The sequence below is a fragment of the Apteryx mantelli genome, chromosome 7, assembly GCF_036417845.1.
Source record: "Apteryx mantelli isolate bAptMan1 chromosome 7, bAptMan1.hap1, whole genome shotgun sequence".
NCBI lineage: Eukaryota > Metazoa > Chordata > Aves > Apterygiformes > Apterygidae > Apteryx > Apteryx mantelli.
The window spans coordinates 19,758,243-19,778,698 of record NC_089984.1 but is presented as its reverse complement, the minus strand read 5'-3'; the positions used below and the strand labels follow the sequence as shown (position 1 = coordinate 19,778,698).

Sequence of the window (20,456 nt, the reverse complement as noted above, 5' to 3'; positions counted from 1 at the left end):
AGGACATAGGACATATTTGTTGCCTTTATTTATCTGAATGATTGAGGAATGATTTGGGTCAGATATGAAATTCAGAAATCTTCTGTGTCCTGAAAGTAGGGGAAAGATAGGCTTAATGACGAAGCTTTGGGATCATGTTCCTTTTGTCTTTATTTCATATTCAGATGGTCTGTCTGACATTTCTTCATGTCACTTTGATCTTTTATTTTACAATGGATTATGTAGGTATATTCTGTTTCTCAGTTCAATATCTAAATCCTGCAGCCATTTCAGGGACCCTCAGCCAGCACAAGGGAAGCAGATCTGCTTTTACCAAGAATACAGTGAGCCAAGATTTTCCCTGCAAAATAAAAATGAATACAGGCTGTGCTGCTCCAGGCTGCACAGAAAAGTGTCACGGTCAGAGATTGCTTAAGTTCCTGCTTCTGCCTAACCCACATCTCTTCTCATCTCATCTCTCAGAGATCCAATTTACAGCAGCCGAGATAAACCAGCCTTCAGGGTATTACATTAATCTCTCTCATAAATCAAGAACCACTTTTTGTTACTAGAGATCCTAGTCCAGAAACAGAGGAAAAAGCATGGCATAAGACTTTGCAAATGGCCAATTGGCATAGCTGTTATGATAGCTGTTGGCAGCTTTTGGCTATTTCTAAAACCAAAAAGTAACAATTTTTATGTTGTGTATTCTGATGACTCAATACAGAAATACTTTTAAAAGTAGTGGTTTTGACTGAAAACTCAGAATCTTTCTCCCCACTCACTAAAATGCAGCATCATTTACATTTACAGTCACTTGCTTTTTTTCCTCTCCTGTTACAGGGCATGCGGTCTGATGCTTACCAGTAAGCAACATGCGATCCTTGCCACTGATTTGAACATGGTTTTGTGGGTTACTCCTAATCTTTTAGTGCCCTGCTTTCCTTCCACCTGCCAATGGAGACGATATCTATAAGTGGATAATAAGCCTTGCCCGAGCGGTTGAGTGAGGTTCAGTTAATGCTTGTGTGGTAATCTGTGATCATCGAACGAAAGTGCTCCCTAAGAGCAGCGGCTCACCACCAGGAGACACGCTCCCCATCGGGAACGGTTAGTGCCTTGTCGCGGTGCCCGGAGGCGCTATAGAAATGCACACCCAGGCAAAAGTCAACTGCGTCCTCTGCAAGTATTCCATAATAATGACTTTCCTGGCCATAGAAAGTTTGGTTTCCTTTGCTTCCCCATGCAGCGTGCAGCATTCGGTACATGGGTGACACCAAGGCTCCTCAGGACTTCCTTGACATGAGCTATGAAGCTGTGCAGAAGCATGTATGAAAGCTAATGACAAAAAAGCAACTCAGGGTATCTTGTTGCCTTGCGTTACTGTCTGCAGAGCCCAGTGCCCACCACACTTTGAGACTTGCTGTGTAGCAAAAGATAATGTACTAAAAGAATGATAAAAGATTGTGATTTCTGAATATACTCAGAAGAGATACAGAAAATGTGGAATTCAAAGTCATTTCACTTCCGCAAAAACAGTTTCCTGCCTATAACTTCTTATATATGTAACAAGTATTACAGGCTCTATCTGACTACAAAGTCAATGGGAATTACAGGCCCAAATGCTTTACAAAGATTCATTTCATGAAGTAGCTCAGGTCCTTCTACAATTGGTCTTGAAGTACATGTGTTGAAAAAACACACTCAGACTTTTCCTCAGACTGTAACTATAGCACATTTCTTTGCTAGAGTGATGTTAGCCTTGCTAACCTGGCTAAACTCCAGTTGATAATCCTGCCTGCTTAAAATTCAACATGAAGTCTGATTTCTGCAGGATGTTTTAGATCTTGTTCCCTGAGTTGGTTATTATGTAGCACTTTTAAAAAGCTTTTACCTTTGAACCCAAAGGGTCTTGGCCTTGGCCTTGCATATCAGTGGTGGCTGAGAGCCAGACAAATATTTAATAATCATTTGTTGACCACTTCAAAGTCCTCTGGGATGAAAGACATCATGCAAAGCCAGCCATCCCTACTTTATTTTATGAGAGATGTTTAGCTCATTTGAAGAAGCTGGCCATCAAGTTTATGATAAAGTCATGAGGAAAAATACTTCCTAGTAAAATTTACCTTTAATTCTAGACTGATCTCTAATTTCCAAGTAGCTCCTCAGGAACTGTATGTGACTGGTTTCACAGAAACAAGTAGTGACAATTTATGGTACTGCTTCAGGTTATTTTAGCTATGGCAGGTGTCCTGACACTAATTAATTTATACTGGCATGAGTTTGCTCAGTAAAACAGAATCATCCAGTATCCACTGACTGCACTGAGCAGTAGGTCAGGCCTAAATGCAAATCCTCACTTCCTTCCCTATTTCCACCTCAAGAAGATCCCATGAAACCTTATTCTGAGGTGGTGTTCATATTTGTCTTATTGATGTTGGCAGAATAAAGAAAATTCCCTCTACAGTACTTGAAAAAATTCCAGTTTTACTGTTTGCAGTCTTTAACTCTCTGTATTTAACCTGAATATTAGAGCTCAGCTGTTGCATTAGCGACAAAACCAATTTACCTTTTTACTTCTGTTAGCTGATTTTTCTGCAAGTTCATCTTTTCTTTACTACATGTAGACACTGTTTCTATCTATGCATTTCTTTCCTGCACTCATTGCATTTTTTCAAGAGGCAGAATGCATTTGACAATAAACATGCAAAAATAATTTGGGATGTATATACCCATAGGCATCAATGGGCATCTTAAAACTGCACTTGGAAGAATATCTAAAAACAAATGACGGCATTAAGACAATGTAATTTCAGTGCATTTTATAGGGTCTTAAATCTTTGCTTTTTACTACCTGTTGCACTCAGTCCTGCAAATCCTTATTTCTCTAAGTGGCTCTAATAGCGTAAAAAAGTCCAGGTAGAGTTACAAGGTTTAACTGGAAAAGCAAAAGCTGATTTCCCACTCTTGTCACTGAGTCAGAAGTTGAGTGAAGTAGACAGGATTTCATTCAGATTCACAGTGCCAAACTTTAATGCTGCCATGCTTGTCCTGACAGCACCACTATGCAATTAAAGAGCCCTAAACCTCCTCTTAGGCCTTGTCTCCCCAGCAGTTTTTTGGAGTTTGCTGTGATGTGTTCTGGGTTAGGGGTACAGAGTGTCGGAGGTATCAAGAGACCACTGGGACTTCCCCTGGCTGTCTTCTCCTCATCTCTTCATGAGTGAAACACAGCTTGCTTTCCACGCGTAACCAAACCTCTTCCCACTGCAAAATCCTGCCTGTGTTTGTATACGCTGTGATGTTTGCCCATGGGAGATGCCATTCTCCCCCAGTGAGACCCCAGTACTGTCTGCTGTGCTGGTTTTTGCCTTTCTACATTCAGGTCCAGACCATCACAACCATGCACCTGGCTGCCTTGCAGTGACTGTAAGTGGGCAGCAACCTGCTGTGCGCCAGCCTCATCTGCATGCTGTCGTGTCACTGATTAGAAATGCAGTGAGACTAGGAAGCACATGTAATTTGTAATCTGCATTTACAAAACTTGGTTTTATTTATCCCAACTATCTAGCTCATTTTTAAGCTTTGCTTATTCAGAGCTAAAAGAATTCCCTGTTTAGCTGTAATCAATGGGAAATTAGCCAAAGGATCATTAGTTCCTCCTGCTTCTCTTATTTGGGAAATAACATAATTGTAATTTCCAGGTATTTCAGCCAGTTTCCAATCTGCTAGTGGTGGAAAGAACTGGTTTTGGCATAAAAATGGGCAATAGGCTTGTTCAGTGTAGATGGTTCCATGCTTTCCTCACGTTCCAGAATGAAACAATCATTTGTGCGAGTCTGGGGTATAAACACTGCAGCCCAGGCTCATTGAGAATGTCTGTATTTTTTGTCAGAAATTTCAACTGAAAATCAGCTTATACTGCAAACAGTAAATGTTATTATACCCTTTTATGTGAAAATTACCATTCTGGTTAAAAATAATCTCAGAAGGATAAAAAACAATCATAGTTCAATTTTAGGCTATTCAGGATCATGATTCTGCCTCGTGCTCTGTATGTTCAGTGTTTGCAGCATTTATAAAATCTGTTTGTTGAATAATTACAAAATAAATAATGCAAAATAGTGAGGAAAATTTTATTCTCTTTTCAATTAAAGTTATTCTGTTCTATAGGTTCTTTCTGTAGTGGACAGTCCTTTTGCTTTCCTCTATGCTATTTTGAGGCAACTAATTTTAACAGCTCTAACTAAACAAAACAGTTGGACAGCACATGTTATCGAGTACTGTATTCCCCAGCCCTTCAGAACAGCTCAGCCTCAAATAGCACTTACATATCGCCAGTGTAGGGATTACTCCACTCCTCATCCACGTGATTTAATTCCACCTTGCAGCTGTCCAAAATATCTTCCAGTCCCTGGGTAGAAGGAACGCCAGCCTCGAAACACTGCAGGGCTGATAGAGTCGGGCCATCTTTGGGCGCTGCCCCTTTGGGGCTCGTACGCCGCTGAGGGCCATGGGGATGTCACTGCTGCAGGATCAGCAGGGCAGTTTTTGCTGGACTCTGCTGCCATTTGATGTGTCCAAGCAGGTGGCTGTCCCGAAATATGGCATGCGCCTTGACGCCTCCCCAGATTAGCTCCCTGCTGCATCCCAGCTGGAATGGGAACAGCCTGAACAGCCACCACAGTGCAAAACTCTGCACTAGGCAAATGTTAGGCAAAAACCCTTATTCACTCCCCAAGTAAGGAATATTACTGTGCGTGCCAGCACGGAGCCCTCCCCAGGAAAGAAACTTGGGCCAATACAACCGAGGTGCAGTCCCAAATGCCGCATGTGGCCCCATTCTAATAATAAGTATCATTGGCTATCAGGAAACAGGGCACAGCTCATCTTAGGGGCAAGTTCAAAATTCAAGTTCAAAAGACCATGAGAGCAGCTGTCCTGGGCCTCACCAGAGGTCTTTCTTGCCCGGTGTCCTGTGCCTGACCGTGGCAGTCACTGGATGCCTGTGGGAAATACGCATATGCAAGCACAAACTATACTTCTTCCCGATATTCCCCCAGCTTCCAATCAGTTGCAGCTCAGGAGCTCCCAGATCTCGATGGTGTTTCTACATATTTGATATCTGTTCCATCAGCTTGTCTGGCTACCCCTGCGGATGTTTGTAGGCTTTCACCCTCAACAGCATCCTGTGGCAAGCTGTCTCACAGCATAACTAAACCACTTCCCCTTGTTTTGAACCTGACTTCTACTAACCTCATTTGATGCCCTTAGGTTCCTGTACAGGAAAAGAAATTTAAGGTAATTTGGCATTGGAATTTTACATGACTATCTCCAGACTAACACTGCAGTTTTGTGATTGATTGCTTTAAACAGATTTAAGTCTGCCACAGCTGTGGCTGGGGGTGGTCTTACTGGACCCTCTGCTCACAGACTCCCCCACTCGCAGCCCCCAGTGGGCTGGGACTAGCCCCTGACCCACTTGCTAAAGTGGATCTAGCTGACAACCACTTTCAAAAAAAAAAAAACTGGTTTTCAAATCCTCTTCAGAGGAGGTCTAACTTGTCTTTCTGGCATACACCTTTCCTATGGGAGGAACTTGTTCTTGAACTGTATGCCTTCTGCTGTGGGTTTTCATCAGGTACGTTCTTCAGTTAGATACATTAAAAAAAAAGGAATAACAAATTGAGGAGAACCTATGTGAGAAGGCAAGCCTAGGGCAGGAAGGTCTGTGCGCCTATTCATTTCAGAGGAAATGGGAGGCAATCAGCTCCTCAGCCAGGCTGGATCTCCAGTACTGACTACTCCTACCCCATCCTGGGGTCTTGGAAGGATACGCGGGCACCTCTTATCTTCAGCTCATCTTCAGGTACTGAAATATCTTTCAGAATGGGACCCTCCCTCACTTAGACATTAACATTCAGTGCCTTTAGTCTCCCAAATCATATAGACCCTGTTGACAGGTGCATATTCTGAAGCGCCGTTAGTGACGCAATGTTTGTCTTTTGTTTTTGTTCCTGTGTTTGATTTGCCAGAACAATATTTGAAATACAGCTTTTTTCTGTCAGTAGTGGAAAACAGTGAAGTTCTAGTGTCATGTCATGTCATGAGCTGAACTATGGATAGTTGCAAGTGAGTGGTGAGAAGGCTTCCTCTCCTCCTGGCAAGCTGCAGCAGAAAGTACTTTTTGTTTTAAGAAGTTACAGGGCTAATTCTACTGCTTTTGCACTGGAATCTGTTTCCCTGAGCAAAGTAAGTTAAACTGTATATAAGGAAGAAAGAAGTGAGTAATATAGGCAAGCAAAAATATAGGCAACACTAACTCCGCAATTAAAAACACTTCTGTGATTTCCCAGTGTCCTTGAAAAGGATTTCTAACTAATTTATTCCATCCACTGGGGTAAGTAAGTCTTGTTGTACAAGATCACCATCATGTCATTGGAGGTCTGGATGCCATATCAGCTCAGCTTTGCTCCGTGCTCTTCTCTTCTGCACCCCTTGTGAAACAATACTCTCATAGGATGAGCAGTATCTAGGAGAGCAGTTACTAATTTACAACAGGAGCAGCTTTCACAGCTGTGGCTTTGTGGGACAGATGTTCAGGGGCATGCAAAGCATTTTCCTGATGGGAGGGTCCATTAATCTTTCTCACATGTGTCTAATTTTACCCAGCCTAAAGCCATTAGGATGCGTTATTCCACTCACACGTATTTCAGATTTTTCAGTGCCATGTCTTCAAAAGGCTTCAAGACTGAAATCTGCTGTAATGTGAATGAGGTACAAATTATGATGCAATATTAACTCATATAAATCCCTATTAACCCTAATGGAGAACTTCAAAGGAAATCCAACTCTTCCTCCATCCCTCTGCTGCTTTGTGAGGTATAAGGATTGTCCTAACACTGTTGGGTTTTAAATGTGATTTTTCTATTTGTTCTTTCTATGCTACAATGTTTTTTCTTTCTCTTGTCAGTAGAGCTCTTTGGCAAGATTTAGGAAAATCTGAACAAACACTCGAATAGATCTCTAAAATGGTCTTAAATATGCTGATTTTGCAAAGCACCCATGTACACTGAAATAAGGAGGGATTTCCTTTCCATAAGCGCTCAGCTAAATCAGGATCCATGTCTCAGCCTCTCCAAGAATTAAGGATGACAGGGGTCTGGGAAGGAAGTACAACTCATGAGTTACCACCATTTAAGTCTTCCAATAACCCTGCAAATCTCTTCAGCGGAGAAGAAAATGATCAGACCTGATGCTTAAAATGCAAACAAACAAGAAGAAATGTATTTACTTAACCTGGCAGGGAAAGTTTATAAGGTCAGCTAATCAATATATCAAACAAGTAGCAAAGAGCGAAAATAGATTTGATTATTGCTCCACGGTTCACCACAAGATGTAAGTAATAAGCTAATTTTCAGGCATAATGATCAGATGATTTTGAATGCTGTTTCTGTATTAAAAATCACATTAGTTTAAGTAATTGATTAACTGGTGATAGTAAAAGTGACACCCTTAAATCAGTTTAAAACTAATTTGTATCAATTAAGCCTAGCCATTGATGTAAGCTAACTCAGTTCCTTACTGAATTTAGAATACAGCAGTACAAGATGGGCTTAAATCAAATTCAGAGTGTTCAGGCAGGAAGTGAGTCTGGTTTACTAAACTGTTTTTAAGCTTATTTTAAGTTGAAGCTTTGAAATCTAGAGCATAGACAAGATGCCATAGTCAGGTGTCAGGACCCTTACACAGAGACTGATAGAGAGGAATAATTTCCATGTGCAGGTGACACAGCCTGTCCCTTTGATGCCTGCTTTCTTCCAGGCTCTGTACTAATTCTTTGAGGAGGAAGAGGCCAGAGAAAGGCAGCTTGTGTTTGGGCTTAAATCTGGGAAGTTGAAAGAACTTAATGAGAGCTGGAGGACAGGCAATGGGGGGAGATGTCTTCACAGGTCAAGAGCTAGTCTCCTGCTGATGACGCTAAATGGATGCGGCTCAGGTTCACATTGCTGATGAGTGGGAGCAGTCGCCACGAGATGGGCTAAGCAATCTGCTTACCGAGTGAGGAGGAAGGAGCAGAAAGATAGTACAAATGTGTTTTACTTCAACTTCCTACCTCAGTTTTCCTGACTATAATATGGAGAGATGATCTGAAGGGAGTGTGGGAGAGAAGCAATGCGTTAATGCTTACAAAACACTTCAAAGATTTGACATCTTTTTTAATGTCCTCAAAATATTACATAGTACACCACATCTTGCTGAAAATATATTTACAGAAGAAAAGGTCTGTGGGCTTGCTGAACTTGAGACTGCATAGAGAGCTTGTTTGCTTGTTTTGCTGAACTTGTTTCTGACATTAGCACAGATCAGGAACAAACCCAATCCATCTAAAGCACCCCAGTGGAATTACATGGTAGCCCTGCATCAGGCACAGAAGCACTATGGCACACAGTGCTTCTAGTGCTGCTGTTGGCTGTGCTCTTCTCAAAGGAACTGAGCTATCAGAATAAATCCATATAAAGTCCTGTGGATTTTTTTTCTTTAATTATATAATTTTATTCATTTTTCAACATGCATTGCTCATAGAAAACTGTATATGTGCAATGGTTATGAAGACTGAAACTTAGAAGTGTTACTTTAAATGTTTTTTAGCAGCCCTGGTTCAGCAGCCCTTCTTTTGCCGTAGCTGGACATCCAAATTTTGCAGGTGTTTCAGAAAGCCACGATTGGGTGAAATCCATCGATGTTCCTTCACTGTTTTTATGGCTTCAACCAAGGAGAGGTGGTGATTTATCATGAGATATGCTAGGACTAGGGAAGCTGACCTGCTTACTCCAACTGCACAGTGTACCAAAATTTTAGCTAGTTAAAAAAAAAAAAAATCAATTATAATCATAGAAGAGAAACAATACAGTGGATGGAGTTTAATTTAAAGGAAAGGCAGACCTCCTGCCTTCTCCAGCTTGGTCAGAGTAACAGAGCAAACATGATTTATTTCTTACCCTTCTCATAGATCACATGAATCACTAACAATTAAGTCCAATTTGCAACACTTACTCATCTGAGTTATACTCACTTGTGTGAGAAGTGTCATGAGGTCACAACCTGATTTCAGAAACTGTGGTAAATCAAGGAAAACTTTATGGAAGCAATGAAGCTGTTCTGTTATAAGCAAGAAGAAAATCAGACACATTGATTTCAAAGGGGCTTACTTAGGTAAATAAAAATGCTAAAATCTGGCCTGAAAGGATGGCACAAGCACATTAGCCACCAAGAAAAACGACTGGCCTAGTACCATTGTATAATAAGGCAATTTGCCATGACTGTAACTCTCTTTCAAAGCCGAAACTTGTGATACAGACTGAGATAGCTCCATTAATGCCAGTTTATTCATGTTAAGGATTGGACTTTTATGTAATACAGGTTAGTTAGTATTTTATTGCACCAGTGCCAAGAAATTCAGTCTCTTGAGTAACATGCTATAAATCTTATCGGGTAAAGGTAAATCTTCTCCTCAGGGGCACAGCCCTGCAGGCCCTATTCACACAGGAAGTTCATTTGCAGTGTATGAGCCTCTTCACATGGCTGGTCACTGTAGAAATCAGGACTTCCGAGTCTTTATTCATTTGTTCTACAGATATAGATGGCATAAAAAGATCCCAAAAGACTAGACCAGGTAAGATTGCCAAAACCATACAAATAGTAAAAATAAATATATAGCAAAATGCAGGCAGAGAATCCACCCATATTACTTGGTGCCACTCTCACTGTGGTAAATAAGCTTATTTCAGCTTTTCAGTTATGATGTAGCTGTCTACAGAGTTGGTAAGAAATTCTTTGCAAATATTGCCCTTAAAATATGCCTGTGATCTATTTGGATATTATCAAAAGAGCCTGAGGTCAAACCAAAAATAAGGAGTAGGTTTAAAACCTTGTAGGATGCTTACTTATAAACGCCTTTAAGAATTCTGTTGTAAGCAGGAACTCCAGCCCAACCTTGCTAGGTGTCCAAACTGTCCGGGGGCAGTCTAGGGCTTTTGGTGCACCCCAAGACATGGTGGGGGAGAACGCCCAACCCTGCAGTGTGCAGAATGAATTGGAGCATGCTCCCAGCTGCGGGGTGAATGGGGTGGGTGAGGGCCACAGCGGTGATAACACAGGGTTGCTTTCGGGGCAGCAAGGTGGGGTGGGCTAAGCTGTTAAGCTACAGCCGACCTCTTCTGGGTAATGTGGATGCATGGGGCTTGTTTTGGGAAGTAGCCATGTTCAAACTCAAGGCCTGACCCCGCCACAGAGTGAACAGATATAATGTGTGTGTGCATCCTTATAATTCCCACAGGTTCTTTTACCATTCTGAGCACCTTTTCTCCGATTCTTAAAAATACTTAGCTTTTTCTACTTTTCAACATTATTTTTTTCAGACTATGTTCTGTGTCCATTTTAAATGTATGTTTTTTTTCTTCTCTCTCTTTGAATCAGCCTTTCTTCACAGATATTTTTCTCTCTGTTCTGTCTCCTTTCTTCTCTGCCCCAGTCTCTCTCCTGCATTTTTCATCCTTTTTCTCCCCTCCACTTTCTGTAGTCTTCCTTGATCTTTCAGGATCTAGTTACAGCTGCATACACGTGCCCAGCTCTCCCTCCTCTTGTCACCCACCGTGCAGATGACCAACAACTAGCAGGAGACCATGTATTGACTGGTCCACCACCGAGCTTGTGGAATTGACCTGTTACAAAAGGCCGTTAACTAACATAAAAATGTGAACAACAATAATTTCATACCTCCTGGTGTGTTCAAAGCTTTGTGAATAAATTCTGCTGCGGAGAAAAAGAACTGGCTTATGTCAAAGTCTGGAAGGTCATAGGCTGGTACACCATAATAATCAATGGCAGCTCCGTAAAAGTCCTGGCCTCCTTGGCTGTACACTGTGCCGTGGGCAGCATTTAAAACATGGGTAACACCCATCTTCCACAGAATGAATCTGTTGTGAGCTGTTACTCTAAGGAAAAAGGCAAACATAAACAGATCAAGATGAATGCAGAGATATTTACAGAGCAGGGAAAGCACTGTGATTGCATCTCCCAAGCTGTTTGCTGGAACATTCACCAACGCATTGTTTCCCAGGGCTAACCAATTAATTACTAATTCAGTCATAATTTTATCTCAGAATCTTTGCTGTCTGCAGCATAAATAATGTCAATTAGCAAAACTATGAGCTACCTAAAGCCATGTCTATAAATCATACTAATAGGCAGAAGTGCAAGGACAGTAACAGGCTGAAAGAGACAAGAAGTACAGTAGAGGCGTTAAATTTTAGTCAGTCCAGCAAGCTTTACTTACAGGTCTCCTAAGAAGAGATTAGGCCATACTTCATCCACATGGTTACAAGAGGGTCCCCTGGTATTCAGGAGCTGCTCGATTTCTTTAAGAGAGGGAACGTCCCCTGTGCATGTCCCAGCCCCCCCAGGGCCCTGTGGGCATAACGCTTCTGGCCCAGACATGCTGAGTGAGAAACAGCCGAGGCTCTCAGGAGCCGGCGATCCCAAATCAGCCCTGCCCCGCTTGCTGGGGTGCTGCCAGCGCCCGTTGCTGTCATGGTGGATTCAGGGAGATGGGCTGCAGCAGCTGCTGGCCAGCCACATGCTCCCGAACCGCTGCACCGTGCTGCCCAGCAGTGCTGCGGCCCTGGACCCACTGAGGGTCTGCATCCTCCTCTGAGGTGCCCTGACTATCCTCAGCAACAGCGAGCCATACATCATAAGTAATATAAGGCCTGATTGATAAAAGAAAAATAGAAACCTGGCATGTGCACTAAGAATGACAAATATATCCCAGTAACACAAAGGCTCTTAAAAATATAGCTGCTAAAGAGCTGGAAATGCACCAATGGCTTCTACTGACACGGCCATCAAGAGGTTAAACACCACGTAGATTATGACATCTTGCCTAGCACAAATAATCTAGAGAAATTTATTTCTTGAAGCTGCTGGTTTTGCATCAGGTAGGAGAAACTGAGCCTAAGTGTGTGTTATATGTTTCATGTTTTCTATTGCAGTTATTGCTTTCGTCAATGTATTAATAAAATACACCTGCCACATATTGTATGATATGCTCTTTTTTTGAAGAGAGAACAAGCAACAGGAGTATAATGGTTGCCAGTTGAAACCTGTAAGTCACTGGGGTAGTTTAGATGGGAAGTCCTGGTGATTCACAGCTTGGGGATTCATCACATCATATTGTAATATTAGTGTGCCCTTTCAAGAAGACCAGTGTCTGCACTTTTGGTCTCCAGGCTGTACGATTCCTGGTAGGGAACCAAAAAAATGTGAGGTGATCTGTGGAGCTACAGGACAAAACATGTGAATTGTGATGTTCTTCCTTTGTAATCCTGGCAGCTGGTACTCAGAATAAAGCTCCTTTACCAAAGAAGTCCAGAAGAGAAGGAGACTCAAGAGGAGAAGCTTGCTGCTGATATCCACTGTAGAAAAAGGCTGATAAATGGAAAGAATACTTGGTCAGGCCCAAAACACCTTTATTCTACATGCATTGGTTTATTATGCTGGAGAGAGGGTTTGTTTTATTTTATTTTATCAAGAGGCATATTGCGGATAACAGTTTGAAATAGGATATTAGAATCTGGACTAATTAACCATGCCTAAGAGTATTCCTGGTGAGTGGTCACCATAATGCAAGGCAATAATTTCCAGCATCAGAAGGCAAATGTTGTAGTGAAGAAAAAAAAAATGAGCAACTTTGTTTAGAGTCTCATGAAGCAGGAGAAGTTGTTAAGATTATGCTGTGGACTTAGAGAAAGAAGGAACTGTTTAAGAGTCTTCTGCATATGAAGAGACTGTTAGTTCCCAAAGCCATGTACATTCTGGCCTAGGAGCTGAAATATGAGAAACTGGGGGCAACAGTTGCTGCAGTGCTTATTTAGAGTGGGGCAGTGAGACAGGCACTGAACCGCTGCACCTTGAGCCACAGGCTGCTGCCCCACAAGACCCAGCTGGGAGCGGGACAGCCAGTTAACCAGGCCCAGCATAGGAGAACACTGTAAAATGGTTAAAGTTATACTTCAAGCACGAGGTATATGTTCTTAATATGTTATCTTCTTTATCTGTTTTGTTCTTCCTTCTTCCTTTAGTAAAATAGGGTTTGTTAAGCTAATTGATTTGTGCTCATGAGTGAGGAAAATTAACTGACTGAACAGATGAAAGTTGCTTAGTTTAGTTTAGTTTTCCCAGGTTTCTGGGTGCAGGCTCAAATTGGGGTTTTTACTAGCACTTTTTTTAAGGTAAGCCCAGCTCTTTTGTGCTAATCAAGTTCTGGCAGGAATGTGACACTCCTAATTAACTCTGTACCTTTCACCAGTAAAAATTCTGTTGGCTTCTACCTCAAATGCACTTGACTAAAAATTCAAAGGTAATTTGCAGTGCAAAACCAGATGAGCAGCAAAATGTGACCTCCAGAAGAATGCTCTCCAAAACTTACGCACCTCCTACATTTGCTGTAACACACAGCAACTGCTTCAAAACTCAGTCCTTCCACCTAGCATCTTCTAAACCTTTAATTGTTCTGTAAACATGACTTTGGTGACGCTGTGTTACTTTTCTTGCCAAGACCTGTCTTTGAAACAGGCAGGAGGCAGAGATCTGTTTTTTAAGCAGGCTGCGTTAGACACTAACCCACAGGATGTGCTTTTGCCTGAAAGCATTAGACAGTCTCTTTCTGCTCTGTGTGCCCCCTTGCTGGCCATTCTGCCCTCAGTACTGGGTGCTCCACTTGTCTCTGCAGATCGAAAAAGGCTGATGATATTGGAATATACCTCTTTCCACATATTTACCCAGCATTTAGCTGTCAAGTCTGTGGGTTAAAATAGGACAGTCAAATGCTACTCTACTGAGATGTCCCTTGATATGAAACTACCATGGATCTGAAGATCCTTATCAGCTAAAGTGCTGACTCTTCTAAGAAACCAAAGGCTTTGTTCCATCATTTTATTGTTTATTGAAGTACTGTGTTTTATTCTCATTTTAACATTCACGAAAAGGCCACCATTTTCTGACTCTGTGGAGAACTGTTGTATTTTAGGTCACATAAAGGGAGCCAGAATGCGATGCTGAAAAAACTATGCAAAGGATCAACTTAGCTTTGTCATAAAATTTGGCAGAAGATCCCTTCTAAGTGTAACCTATTTGTGCAGGTGGGTTTGGCTCTCTACAATTTTGCTTCCTGTATGGCCCTTTTAAAGCTACTCAGAAAGGATGTAAAAAGCAAAGAATTGATATCTGGCCATTCTAAATAGCTTTCACAGGGGAAATTAGCTTTCAATGCACTAGGGACTTCTTGAGGTCCCAAGAATTTGGACATTCTCCTGACTGTTGGGATGGTGGGCAATTCTAAGTAAAACATCTGTGTGCAGTAGTGTATGATCTTAAAATAGCTGCTGTTTCAGCTGAATTAAAGCATGATTAATTTAGGAACGCCCAACAGAAGTCATCCTTTTAATCAGTGGACTATGCCTTTGTGATTACTTTGTAGGTAATACTTGATGCAATAATCTAAATCAAACATTCCTTAGCTAACAATGTAATAGGAAGTAACAGCGTAAACTCCCATGGAGTGCTTTATTAGCACGCAACATGGCATTAGCAGGCCTCTGTCAGAGGCGAAAATTGTAGTGGTCAAAGGCAGAATATTCATGGAAGCTCTTTTATTGAAAATACTGCTACTAATACTAACTGGTGCCATGTTTGCAACACCTTTTTACCTCTCTGGTGAAAACTGGGCCAAAATCAAATTCCTTTCACATATCCTATAAGGAGAAAGCTTTTTGCAGTGAAAATGTTACAGCATAGAAGTTCAGCTAGCGTAAATAAGCACAGTTAGGTAACTACATTCATCCCCATACTCCAAAGATCTACTGATTTCACTTGTTAGCCTGTTTTCAGCATTTGTTTTCTGGGCTGTTTAATTATTGAACAAGAATTGAACTAATTGAATTCTGGTATGTTTAGCTTAATTTTAAGTGATAGTGTTTTCTGTTTTTCTATGTAGTAAACATATTTTCAACCCATGAAATGATTTTGCCTGTTTAGCACATGGAGTTTGTTCTTTTTTTGCTCTCACAAGCTCATTCTCTGCCTTGATAAAGTTATGGTTCACTAATTTGATTAGTTCTTTTTCCATTCAGTTTCTTTTTCTCCAATTATGGGCATCAGAGGGTTGAAGATAAAATGGATGCTTGAAAGTTCACACAGACCTGATCTAAGTATATTTCAACTCAAGTATAGAGATTACAGAAAACATTCTAAGATAACTAGGACTTGGTCTGTACAAAAAAGAGATTAGCCTGCCAAAAAAAGCCTGATTTAGATCAATTAGCTTCACCTCTAGCTAAAGATCCCCCTTGCCTTGTTGCATTCTTTGCTGGAATAGAATTTTCATAAGCAATTCACTCTCTGTTCACCTGAGGCCCTTTTTTCCTGCATATGGTCTTGTTGAGATTTTTTTTGGAGACAGATATTTCAAATCACTGAATGTAAACAGTATTATTTGATGATAAAGTATTAAAAAAAATACATTCACACATCGCATTTTCCATTGCTGTATAATATATTGTAGCTGGAGCTAGTTGGGAAATTTCAACATGAATTTCTTTCTTTTTTTGTGATTAAATGTCTGCCTGAACAGTGAATCCATTTAACTGTTTAAATCGATTAAATTGTTTTCAATCTAAGGATGCATCCAGCATAATTACACATTTTAAAGACTTTTGCTCTTGGCAATCTGCAGTAGTTTTTTAAATATCTGTAGCATATCATTCGTCTTAAATACTGAGATTCGCATGTTGGCATTGGTACCACCTGTCAAACTTACATCAATGCATTCCTGTCACATGCCAGGAACTGACATAATTAAAAGTGATGGAAAGAAGTTTATTGGAAAAAGCTGTTAAATAAAGCACAAAGTATTTGCAGACTTCACCTTTTTAAAGAGCATCAAATATAAGCAAGGAGAAGCAATCTTCCATTTCAAAATGCAGTGGCTAAACAGCTATTGCATGTCTACTTTCAATTAAGAATTACAAGCTTTAAATTCTCCTCTTTATTACTTTTCCATGTAAGCTAATTTGGTCATTTTTGAAAATATTTTTTAGATGATGAAACTAGACAGAGCAGAAAAATGGCATTAGCAGTGATAGCTTCAGGTAGAAACCTACTGGTGAGGCTCTCTTCAGTGCTGGGGTTGCCAAACTGCTGATGCAAAACAGCTGAGCGGCCCATATAGGCAGGCATGGGGGGTATTGCCAGGGAAGCATCGCCAGGCTACGCACCACTCTGTCTTCCCCACTTTTACTGCTGATGTTACTTATGGCCAGGTGTTTACTGCATGGAAATCTGCTGGTGATATAACAGACTCTGGGGCCTATAAACTTCAGATAGTCCTGGAGTCACAGATATATATAGTTACAGCTGATTTTCCAACCTGGACTTTTAAAGTCTGGAGACTAAATTCAGAAAGTCATTTGACTGCCAGTTGATTGCTGGTCTTGCTATGCACAGTATATGGAAATGGGATAAGGAACCTTCTGCTTCCATTTTTGCTTCCTGCCTGCAATCCAATGAGCTGGTGGATTCTGGTGCATGTTTATGTTAGGAAAAAAATCAACAAAACAAAGCCAAAGCCACTCTGAACAAATTAGCAGTTTTCTAGCACCTTCTATAAAAAGGTGAAGAAGGTAGGAGGTCAAGAATGTGAGTTAACTCTATGATTATTATCAAGACACACTGACACGGTGAGCTCTTCTGTGATGAGACAGCTCTGTAGCCTCCTGTAGTTATTCTTGTAGCACTTTTTAATTGTTGCTTTTACTTACTTTTACTTTTTTTTTTTTTGCTTAAGCCATTTTTTTGAGTTGTATTAAAATATGCAGAAAGAGTCACACAAGGATGAAAAGTAGCAAACTTGTTCAGGTCACAGACTTGTGGTACAGATCAGTTATCATTTGGTTAGTGGTTTACAGAATGTGGTCTCCAAGACATGGCTCCGCCCAAATATGCTATAATAATAACAGGCTCTTATACTGTTTTACAGAGACGTCTGAGCACAGTCCTTACTTTACTGTGATAGGATAAAGATAGACAGGTGAAGTGTCTTCCCAATAATACATCAGTGGAAATGGAACCTAACTTCTTCTTCTGCGAGGACTTCTGGGGATGGGAGGGCCCATGTTCTTAATTCTGTTTATCTTTTTCTGAGGAATTGGGCATAATGTTGTCTACTGTGTTGCAGCAGAAGCAGGGATCTATGAACTGGCCTCGGGTTGCCAAGGCAAGTTAGTGTTGTTGCATGTGTTGCTGTAGTGGCTTTTCCTGAGGTTTTAGATGCTTGTGTTTTCAGTTTTCAATCTACTTATTTTAGATTATGCAATGAGGTGGCAGCCACTTTTATGCTGCTTTAGTGAAGTTTCTAGTTCGTAAGTATCTAATATTTTTTCTTCGGGGCCTTAGAAGTACATTAATGTTGCAATAAGGTAAAAATGGTTAAAAGTCATGCTGAAATAGATCTTAGAAACGATATTAAAACAAAGAAATAGAAGTCTTTCAGCCATGTGAGTAAATGAGGGAACAGGAAGCAAGAAAATTGGTGAGCTGTGCAGTGAGGATGGAATACAGAGGAAAGATAATCTGGATATGGCCTTGTAAGAAAATAAATCACTTCACCTTTCAGAACACGGAGGTGATAGCAGATCATTTATGAGACTGGTCAAACTGCTCTGGGAGAAGTAGCCAACATGTGAAAATGTGCTTTTATTAGTACAAAACAGTTATTCACTTGGGCAAGAAAAAGCAAAAGACATGGCTTCTATGGGGAAACTTTTTTTTCAAGTTACAGAAAACACAGCCAAAATCCAACTTCTCACAGATATGGGAACAGGGCACCCTCTGGATCACTGAAGTGAGATTGCTGCTAATGCAGACACTGATTCATATAATCCTTTTCTATTGATATGGTAATCTCTAGACCTAGCATTGTGAGGTCTTGCAGGGCAAATAAATTACAAAGATTGTACCCATACAAATGCAAATATAAATAAAAGTGGCAATGTACTGTAAATTATACCAACTTGGCATCTGGAAGTGTGCAAAGAGTTATAATTTACTGGCAGCTGGTGTGGAAAAAATTCATGGCAGAAAAAGCAATGAATGCACACAGTAAAGAAGCATTACAGTTCTGTTTCATCCTCCTTGCTCTCCTGTAATTTTGTTTTCCTTGTCAGATGAATACCAGTTATTTTGATTACACAATGAATGTGAACCTGGAGTAAGTTAAATTACTCTAACATTTCAGCCTGCTTTATTACCAGCTTATCCTCAGATCTCTGATTTTTTTGTTTGTTTATTTTTCAAATTCACATGCATATGTTCTACAGTTTGTCACTGGTGAATTTGGTCTTGTGAGGTTTTTCATCTAGTGCATGTGAAGGGCAAGAAGAACATTGTAAGGACTGAAGCAGCACATAATTCCTACACTGTTTGCAGAGGGTAGTAAATCTTGGCAAAGAAACATTCCCTCAAACTTCAGCAGCTCATTTGGAAAACTATGTAACATTTGGTGTTAAAAAAAAAAAAAAAGATAGATGGAACAGACTGCATAGAGATAAGCATCTCTGAACCAAGATCAGCACATGTAATAATGGGTAGAAGTTCTTCCAGCTTGTTTTTATTTTGAATACCTGTTATTTCATCTATTTAGAATGTATATTCTAAACAAATACTGTACAATCTTGGACATTTGCATTAGACTACTCAATGACTTGACAACTTGATGTAGAAGACTTTTGAAATGCAAAATTTCCTTTACTTTCTTTACTAACACATGCACAAGGATTGCAAAAGATTGCTTTTTTTCTCTGTGAAGAAAGAATTCAAGGTCAAATTCTCTCATATGGCGAGTTTCATTAACTTAATGGAGCTACGCTGGCACCTACACTTTTTACTTCAACTGAAGCTACAACTTAGGAGACTTATATTGGACCTCACTGTAATTGCATCATCAATAAAGTTAGTTCTGTATGTTCTTCAGACTGCAGTATGCTGCTGCAAAGGGCTGGCTGCTAACACAGTCAGCTGATATACAAAATAAATTTATTTCTGAAGTCATTTATTTATAATTTATCTGTCCTCTCCATTTGTATTATTTATAGGTTATGGAGCACCTAAAGTTACAGTGCCTTGTTGAAGCTTTCATAAGTCATTTGTGCTGTTCACATCTGTGCTTTGGATCACCTCGAATAAATGATTGACAAAGCGCTGTTGGCCACCTGCCAGTTTTCAGATTTATTTTTTCTACAGACATCAGAAAAGAATAACAGTGCAAAAAAATGGTGCATCTAAAAGAGAGAAAAATGTTTCATAACAGTTTCTGTGATATTCATATTGACAGCAGCTTTAAGAGAGTTTTGCAAGTTTTCTCTGCTGTTTTCTTCAGAGGCATGCCTTTAACGAAGGATGGGGATATTTTCATGACTACACTAGTGATTTTTTTTTTTTTTTAATGATGGAAGGATCATTCTAAATGTTTATTCATCAGCTTAATAAAATTCTATTTAATGTGGTAGGAAACTTCCATCCCTTTTGCAATGTCCAGACTGTACTAAGGTGCTTCCCAGAAGACAGACAGAGAGATCATACTGGAGAAAATGTCATACTACAGTATCTTCTTGTAGAGTACAATTTTATATCTTTACTCTAGTTTAATTATGTTCTGCTGTTCTTTAGTCAGAAAAGCAAAAGCTACCCTTACTTCTCTCCATCTGAACTGTGTCGGGACTACAGAAAATCTCGTCTTTTCTTGCTGTATGACTGCTGTGCAATATGCTGCCAACCATCTACGGATTATGAATTTATTTCACAGCTCAAAGTGGTGACTATGCTCGTGTCTAAGGCCTTCATTCCTGCTGCTCTAAGGCAGGACAGGCCCAACGAACCTTTCGAGAGTCGGTACAGTTTGGACGCTGGGGTGAGTTTAACGAGAGGAGCACTAGCTCCTGGGGGTTGGTAGCGCAGGAGCCGCTGCCGGTGCCAAGGCGGAGGGCAGCAGTCCCTCGCGCGCCTTGGGCCAGCGCCAGCAAGGCCGCGGGAGGCCAGCCGGTACGAGACCGCGGGGGAGGGCTTGGTCGTCGCCGGCTACCCGCCCTCAGCGCGGGGCTTCAGCGGGCAGGCCGGCCGCCCCGCCCCGCCCCGCCCCAGCGCTGCACGGGCGCGGGGCAGCGGGGGGAGGACGCGGGCCCCGCAGGCAGCGCAGAGCCAGGACGCGCCGCCGGCCCAGGGCGGGGAGGCCGTGCCAACGGCCGCCTCCGCGGTCGGGAAGCTGCCGCCCCGCCCCGCCCCTCCCCTCCCGGAAGGTGCCCCGCCCCGCCTCGGCCCCGCCCCTTCCGCCACCTCCTCGGGGCTGGCGCTGGTGGCCGCCACTT

At 41.2% G+C, this 20,456-nt stretch overlaps 1 protein-coding gene across 1 annotated transcript; it reads right to left on the bottom strand.

The window, feature by feature from the left end:
• Window positions 1-8,641: 8,641 nt before the first annotated feature.
• On the bottom strand, window positions 8,642-11,478 carry DUSP13A (dual specificity phosphatase 13A). Its single transcript, XM_013960206.1, has 3 exons — window positions 11,318-11,478; window positions 10,759-10,976; window positions 8,642-8,841 (listed from the first exon to the last, which is right to left on the bottom strand). The coding sequence occupies exons 1-3, from the start codon at window positions 11,476-11,478 to the stop codon at window positions 8,642-8,644; spliced, it is 579 nt and encodes a 192-aa protein (XP_013815660.1).
• Window positions 11,479-20,456: the final 8,978 nt, after the last annotated feature.